This window comes from Cystoisospora suis (assembly GCF_002600585.1).
Source record: "Cystoisospora suis strain Wien I chromosome Unknown contig_5898, whole genome shotgun sequence".
NCBI classification, from domain to species: domain Eukaryota; phylum Apicomplexa; class Conoidasida; order Eucoccidiorida; family Sarcocystidae; genus Cystoisospora; species Cystoisospora suis.
The window spans coordinates 4,300-12,234 of record NW_027158687.1 but is presented as its reverse complement, the minus strand read 5'-3'; the positions used below and the strand labels follow the sequence as shown (position 1 = coordinate 12,234).

The following is a 7,935-nucleotide window of genomic DNA, read 5'->3' as shown; positions in this document are numbered from 1 at the left end:
ATTTCAGTTTGTCCAGCGGTTCGGGGTACAGGCTGTCCAAGCGCTCTTGAAGGGCAGACATCGCGCTCGTTCCAAGTGCTATGACACAAATAGTTTTCAAGAGGAAGAACATGAGGCCATCGCGGCTCGCGGCTGACCTGTCCCAGTCCTAAGCGCTTCCGGAAGCTTTCTCGCGGTGCCACCCGCAGCTGCGCATATCCGCATGCGCTGGTCGTCGGTCACTGCTTTCTGTAGTGCGTACCTTTCTCCTTTGCCTGGACAGCAATTGGCGTGGGAACGGTCCTGATGTACAACCAAGAAGATTGACTTGCCTCAACACCTTGCTGAACGAGAGCTGCAGTCATCTCTGCAGTTGCAAGTTGTTCATCACTGCCGGTTTACGAATGGAGGGAGTGCGGACCCTGCAGCTGACTATTATGCCTCTCCATGACCTCTTGAAGGTTTGTCTGAGAGGAAGCGGAGCTTTGGATGGCTTTTCTCACGAACCAGCCAGAGTCACGCTAGTTTACCTCGTCCTGGGCCTGCGGCGGAGAGGTCTTAACCTGTTCGGGGTTCGTGCCTTAGTGATAACGGACCTACCACATTTGCTAGGAATTTGTTTCTTTCTCTTCGGAGCGCAATCCTGTCTGACTCGCGGACTGTATTGTATGGCTTTTCAGTTCTTGCAGTCAGGGCATACCGCGTAACTCATCTTTCTTCCTGTTCCAGTCCTTGGGCTCAAAGTCGTAGTGAACCTACGCACATGATTAGGGTGCGTGCCCCAGCAAACAAAGTGACCTTCCAGAGGGCTCACGTTGATTGTAGGGTATTCCAAATCATCGTCATCTGTCCCGAACCTGTGCGAACCTTAAAGTCTGGGCCGCCTAACACCGCGGAACACCTCCGTACCAAGGCTGGTATTGAAGACCGACTTCCTGGGCGACCGGAGCCACGACTTGGTTTGCTGGGAAGTTTTCGTTGCCAGGTCGCTGTGGACTCATAAAACGCGGCAGTTGACTGGGTCCCTAGAACGTAGCACATCAGGACAGCTAAAGTGTGCTGCTATACGCCGGTCTCACCAAGTAACCAGTGGACCGCGCGGCCCGCACACCGGGCAAAAGAACAAGGATGTAAAACAAGTTGTCTGTCCGCATTTTTCTTAAGCAGGGTGTTAGTTTCACGAGAAAGTCATGGAGAGGCGATTCGGTCTGGCGCACCTCTTAAGCCACGGCACACACCCAAAGTAGGGGGTCAGTGTACGTACACTCCTTTCCCTAGCGTGTCACGCCGAGCACTCGCAGGTACCGAGACGAAGTTTTGAGGTTCTGATGCCTCTCCTGCTGTAGATATGCAGTCGTGCGGTGTTGTAGGGGAGAATAACTGACGTTTCTCTCCCTGGGTGGATGCTGTAGTGCTTTCAGCCTCGCCTTGCTTGTGTAGTTGGCGCGGCGGACGACGAAAAGGAGTGACAGTGACGGCGCTACCGCTGGAGCCTGTCAGCTGCAGCAAGTAGAAGTTCAAGAGACTCTGCAGGGAACAGCTCAGGGGGTTACCGAGTTTGTGTCCTAGCCCGTAAGAGCAGTCCGAGGCCTATGGTTACACGTCAACGCCGCTTACTTTTTTTTCCGCGTCCAGCTGGCCGGCTGCGTTTTATATCTAAGACTCGGCAAATCGCCTAGTGATCTCTACTGCAATGAGGAAGCATCCGCGCTCAGTCATTCCTCTAATTTGGTCAAGAGCCCTCAATGGATAACCGCCACTGTGTGCACAAATCCCTTTGCCCATGTGGGCCTGGCAGGACTGTGGCATAGAACACAAGTGCGACACCGGTTGCACAAGGCAGAAGCGTCCCCGAAACGCTATACTGTAGACTAACGCGGACCGCCGGTTTTTGGTTGATGATGGAGTGCCTGAGACCCTAGTTCGCTCAAGAAAAAGAAGCCATTCCACAGAAAGAACGGAGGCACCCTGTGATGCGCCGGAAACTACAAGCAAGGCCACCAGCATACAAGACAGACTCAACCGCGGAATGACAAGTGATCTACTGTTAGCAAAAGAAGCGGGACAATGAACTACCAACTAATCTCAGCCGCGAACAAACACAGATAGAACCAAGGGAGAATGGCGCCGATCCCCCACTTCTGTACGGTGACTCTCGCCGATCTCCTGCTGTCTTCGCGGCTCCACCCAGAGCCTCCGCGAGACTCAGGCCAACACCGCCGTTCGTTGACAGCATGGACACACAGGTTGAGTTTGTCGAGCCCATGTTTTGCCATCAACTCCAGATCAGCTTCCATTAGGGGAGTCCCCTTTGTCCGGCCCTACACGGCCTTGGTCATCCTCCTAGCAACCTGACGCGACGCCCTACGGGCGCACACGTGCTGTCAGCCTCCTTGTGGCCACTTGACGACTGCTGCCACGGTGCTTCGGGCTCAGGCCTTCACCAAGATGAGGTCAACGAAGCGCACCTCTGCCCTGTCCGAGCAGCGTCTGCTGCGTGCGAAGATGGTTCTGTCGTCCCCGTAGATCCAGTAATTGTCCCTGGAGGGGCAACTGCTGTTGCTGTACAGGCCACTGCTGCTGACTGTGTTGTCCTTCTCCTCCATGGTGTGGCCGCGCCTGTTGTGGTTGCACCTGGCTGTCCAGCCCCTGAAACGCACTCGGAGCGGCCACGTGCTGGTGTATCTGACCCTGAACTCCCCAGGCCCCACCGTGATCCACTCCGGGATGCACCTGAAGATGACTCCGTGTATCAAACTGCAGCTGCCCAGGACTTCGGAGCGACTGCGAGAACACGGTGTTCGGTTGCTCAGGACCCTGTCTCACGGCTGCCGTTGCTTGCTGGCTCGTTGCCAGCGGAGCCCGCGACGCCATGGACAGGAGTCCTCTCGATCCAGGGCGGAGACCTGCAGCTGGGTTTGTTTGTGCCGTGCTCTGGGGGACTTGCGAGACCGTGCTGCCGGGGACTGAGTAACCGTTTGAGCTCAACCCCATGTACTTGTTGGAGAGGTGCAGCCACACATTTCTGTACGCCTCCTCTTTCTGTGCAGGAGACAAGGTAGAACGAGTCAGCGCCTCCCGAACCTGCAGCAACTGTTGCTGCATAGCAGCCACATCGATAGGCGAGAGTCGCTGGACAGGGACTGCCGGCGCCTGCAAGGGCTGGCGGTACTGCTGGGCCGGAGCCTGGAGAGGCAATTGCTGGAAAGAAATTTGTCCTACAGAAGAAAGTCCTTGTGTATTCACAACACCAGCACTACTTTGCCCAGAAAGCATTGCCTCGTGTTGCCGAAACTGTTGTCCTCTTTGCACAGCTGAAAAGTTGTCATCCTGCTGTGCGCGGGGCTGCATGACCGCTCTAACTCTCTCTTGCTGGGCAGCTAAGAATTCGTGATCTTCGTTCGCCACGATATCCGTTTCGAAATCTGCTCTCGCAGTCGCTCGACTGTATTGTCTTTTGCGCGGTCCACTGAAGGCATTCTGAGACACCAGCTGATTGTCAGAGTCTCCTACAACCGCTGAAGATCGGGAGCTTGGGACCGCGTTGTCCGCCGCCCCATCAGGCACCTGCGTCAATCCGTCAGCCTGTGAGGGCTGCTGATCTTCTCCCGTCCGATCGTCTCTATTCTTTTCCATCGCTGCAACCGCCGTGACTGTCTCCAGCTCTTCCTGACAACGAAGCGACCACAACCTGCAACTCTTCAGGCTCCGGACCTGACTGAGTTCATCAACCGCACTCCGGTACACGGCACAGCGCGCCAGCTACTCGCGCGTCACATTTGAAAAAAAAATTCGGTTTACCTGACGGATTCTCTAAAAAATAGCTTCAGCAAGCAAATTTGACGAGAAAGGATCCTGACCCCGACAGTAATATTATGATTACTGATGACCTTCAGACGCCTACTGATGTCGAACAATAAACGCTGACGTCAGCTTCCCGACTAGCAACGGATTGAAAAGAATTTTTGTCAACTGCTTCGGCACTATCCCTGCCCGAACTGCCTTCACGACAGCGGTGAGAATGCGGCTGCCCGGTAATACATGGCACGAAATACGTTCGCGCGACTCCATCTGAAAACGTTAACCGTAGACTCACCTTCTTTGCCTGGCGGGCTTTCAGGCGCTCGCTGCGGTCCTGTCTTTGAGTCTCCGGATGAGATGCCGACGACAGCCCAGCCGCCCGTGCCGAGCCACCTCTGCCTTCAATTGATGCGTCGTACGCAGCGAAAGTATAATCAACGGGTTTCCTGTCTCTTTTCTGACCAGCTAATGGAAACGCATAGAAAGCAGAGTCAGTTACCATCGCACACCCTTACTCGCCTAAGCGCTCCTTCTTACGCACTTCACAATTCATCACCAACGGCTGGTTGCAGCTTGACGACCCTGTGTGGTTTTGCTTAACCCAACGGATGACGCCGCACCGGAATAGGAGATACGCACATGGTCACGCCCCATGCAGAAGCCAATTCAAAACCAGGACGGGATGCTGTCATCACTACGCACCCCGTGAAGGTTGACATCCTCCCCGAGACAACTGTCACAAGTGCTTATCAGTAGCAGGGGATGTTATGGCCGCGAGTATATAGCGTTAGAGCCAAGCCGACGCCCAAGTGGTACGAGACAGAGTAGCAGATATACCGGAGGAAAACGGCCCTTACCCAAAGGAACGCAGCCCCAGTTGGAGATCTCCAATTGCCGGTTGAGAGCTTTCTGCCTGCGAAGCTCTCGGCTCTTTTGTTTCTCATGCAAGAGCATCTGCTGGTGTACACTCAAAAGTGCCGATGTCACCATCGTGGTGCCTTCATCCTGCGAAATGCCATGTTTACACGCAACGCACCGGTGATGTGACCGATCAGTAACTGCCACACCAATCGGAAAAGGCAGGGCACACCCGACCTCAGGTACACGGAAAAACCCGGCTCCCTGGGTAGCCAGAGCCCAACGTCTAAGTTTCCCGTGGGCTAACCGAGCATACTGACTTCCTCTTGTGTGCACTGCGTCAGCTGCAACTCTGGGAGTGAACGCTCCAGTCCGTGTCTCCAAGGGCTAACTGATCGCCCGCAACAAGAACGTTTCAGTTTAGTCACACAAGACGTATCAGTTTACTGATGGGCTAGCCGCTTCGTAGCTGCACTGCTTGCTTCACTTGGAAAGTACACAAAATCACACGCATTCGTCCAGACGGACCTTTTGACCTCAAAGCGGAAGGCGCTTCATAATGCCGCAGTTCTACCTGAGCTGGCAGATCACCAGGAGTGGAACGGGTAGATAATTTCACTATGCAAATGCGGGGAAACAGACTAAGCTCCCGCGTGGACGAAGCTTCGAAGGAAAGCCCTACAATCCCCCTTTCTCACGAAAAACAGGAGGGCCGCGACTTACGCAGCACACAATAACGAAGTACGCAGGATGTATGCGGCACCAACTAGTCTAGCGTCACCGACGTAGAAAACCAGCTGACAAACTGAAACTTCACTCGGAACTATAGTGTCGACGGAGCTGAGTGTTATTGAGCTGCACACAAAAAAAGTCGAAGACTGAGTCTGAAAAATGCCGATGTCGTGTACATGATTTTATTCGGATGCTCTCGCGAACGGCGACCGTAGCCACAGCGGTCTTTCGCACGCTGCAATCTCAGGAGCCCTACAGGTAGAGCCGCAGTACACGTATACACGGATTTCATGGATGTGTTCCGGAACGCGGGCATTCACTTTCGAAACACGTGCTTATACACACACCGTCGTTATGAAACGCGACGAGCCCTGCCCACGCGCCACCGGCTGAGCAGTCGATACAACACTGGCATCTGCTTACCATACTTAGAGCCTCCGCAACTGATTCGAGAGCAGCAATGTCCTCGCAGAGAATCTCCAACTTCTGATTCTTCGGGTCCTCCTGCAGAGACGGAAACAGCTCACTCACACGGAAACCCTCTCCTGTCACAAATGCAAAGAGCGCAGTGCAGCGCAGTAAACGTTCACCTCCTCTGTTTGCGACATGCGCCCTTCCCTCCAGGACGGCCTCTAACAGACAAGAAAAACAACTCATTGGGAAAGTACGGGAAAAAAGACGCGCGTTTGTAGCCAACAAAGACGGCCCCACCACACGGAGAAATGCACATGCACGCAGTCGCACTCACGCGATACAGTTTGAAGACTGTGATGTCGCCACATTGGGGGACAATCCAGTACAGCCGACCGAGAGCGTCCGGCCCTTCGAACCCTGACTGTAAACTCTCTTCGCTCTTCGACTTCATTGCCTGTGAACGCAAATCGCAGAAAAACACCACCTCAACGACCTCATCTCTGATGTTCACGACTATTTCCCGGGGCAGAGCGAAGCAAGATTCTTCTATCTGTACTCCCTGCGATTTCAACGGGCAAGTGTGTTCGCAGCTGCTGCACAACAGACTCTGCCCACCGATCATCACCGAAAAACCGTACCACAGAAGGACGCCTCAGGGCAAACTGGATACTTCCATCTCCCCCGTGCAGGAAAATCCCGGCAGGAGACAGGCTTGCAACTGCAGCGTGCGGCTATGACTGCCTGCGAGTCGAGCTAGTCCGGCGTGAGAGTAGTCCAAAAGATTGTTGCTTCCCTCGGCTCTGAAACAGGGGATACGTTTCTGGTATTCCCTGTTACCAGCAGAGTTAAAGCAACGCCAAGCATTTTTAATTGCTCTCTGTCCCCCTGGCCTCAAAAAGAACAGTCCCACGCTAACTCGGCTGTCCTGCCCCAGCTCGCATCTCCTTTTTTACCTCTCTGTCTTGGCTACACACAGAACCGCCCTTAACAATACACGTACATACGCCGTCTCGAAGGCAAACATACAAATCGGCGTCGCGGTGCACGCAGGCGCGGCACGGATCTTGCTCCGCCACCACGGATCCCCTTCCCGCGCTTGAGTCGCTTCCTACCTTGATGAAGTGTGGGCTTTCGCTGAGCGCTTGCTCCATGAGCAGGCGCACCACCCGCAGCTTCTGCAAGGCGAAGTCACCTCACACCAGAAAACACACACCGAAATAACAACCGGCCTTTCTTTGTAGCGTCCGGGCCCTCCCTACACCCGAAACCCCCCGCCCTCTCTTCCAAGTTGTACCTCTCGCCTCTAACCTCCGACAGAATGGTGATTAGCTGGCCGATTTACATAAGCCTGACACTATTTCCTATTTCCTTGAATTAGTGATAACGTCATACTGAATCAGCTACCCGGCCAAATGCGTCTCCAGCTAAACACCAGTAACGCTCTAGCGATAAACAGCATCACGGGATCGCACTAGGACCACGTGTAGCATATGATTTGCAGGTCTGGAGCCGCGGGAAAAAAAAGCATGCGTACCAAAAACTGTGAACTTCTGCGCGCCACCATAGACGAAACACCTCACACAGTTACGCTACAACGCAGAGCAGTTTGTTACAGACTGCCCGTTTATTCTGTCCTTCCTCCAGGCAAACAGATTAATTTCCGTTCTGACTCTGCATGACAAAAAGCGCATTCAACTCCTCGTGACATAGACCTGTGTGAGACAAAACCACACCGCAATGTAGTCAGGACTAGCTAACTCGTAGCGCCCTACTAATACGGCATGTGGCTCACCAATTGTTACAGTAAGCCCCCAAGCCAACACAGTTCTCTGCTGCTGAGGCATTTGGTCGAACCATTTGCACTACGTCGAAAAGAAAGAGCAAAGGTGTGTCTAATGTGGAACCAACAGAGAGTAGCTGATCCGCCTCCAAGAAAACTTACATGGACGCTTTTCAGTTGCTGCCAGTCGTCACAGACTTTGAATGGATTGTAGCAGCTTTCCAAAAGAACGCCTTCCACGCCATCAAGGAGCAAATTTCCAGGATCGTCGCTCTGTCGTTTTCCGACCTCCTCTTTCCCTATCTCTCCTGCATGCCCGTCAGACTTCTTCGCTTCATTCTCCAAGGCACTTTGCCTATCCCGCGAATTTT

At 53.8% G+C, this 7,935-nt stretch overlaps 2 protein-coding genes across 2 annotated transcripts in view; both read right to left on the bottom strand.

Moving 5' to 3' along the window:
- Positions 1-96: 96 nt before the first annotated feature.
- Positions 97-980, bottom strand: CSUI_009706 (uncharacterized protein; the record flags this gene model as incomplete). The annotated part of the gene is made up of 5 exons (XM_068069817.1): positions 97-287; positions 576-626; positions 680-734; positions 794-836; positions 889-980. The coding sequence occupies 5 exons, from the start codon at positions 978-980 to the stop codon at positions 97-99; spliced, it is 432 nt and encodes a 143-aa protein (XP_067918206.1).
- A 635-nt stretch (positions 981-1,615) lies between these two features.
- Positions 1,616-7,935, bottom strand: part of CSUI_009705 (uncharacterized protein) — a 9,719-nt gene continuing 3,399 nt past the window's right edge. The window contains exons 1-7 of the mRNA XM_068069816.1: positions 7,727-7,935; positions 6,897-6,959; positions 6,119-6,238; positions 5,794-5,874; positions 4,638-4,785; positions 4,076-4,245; positions 1,616-3,648 (exon numbers count right to left, since the gene is read on the bottom strand). The exon at positions 7,727-7,935 is cut by the window's right edge and continues 3,399 nt beyond it. Coding sequence (XP_067918205.1) covers positions 7,920-7,935 — 16 coding nt within the window. The 3' untranslated portion in view covers positions 1,616-3,648; positions 4,076-4,245; positions 4,638-4,785; ... (2 more) ...; positions 6,897-6,959; positions 7,727-7,919. The remainder of the gene's footprint in view (positions 3,649-4,075; positions 4,246-4,637; positions 4,786-5,793; positions 5,875-6,118; positions 6,239-6,896; positions 6,960-7,726) is intronic.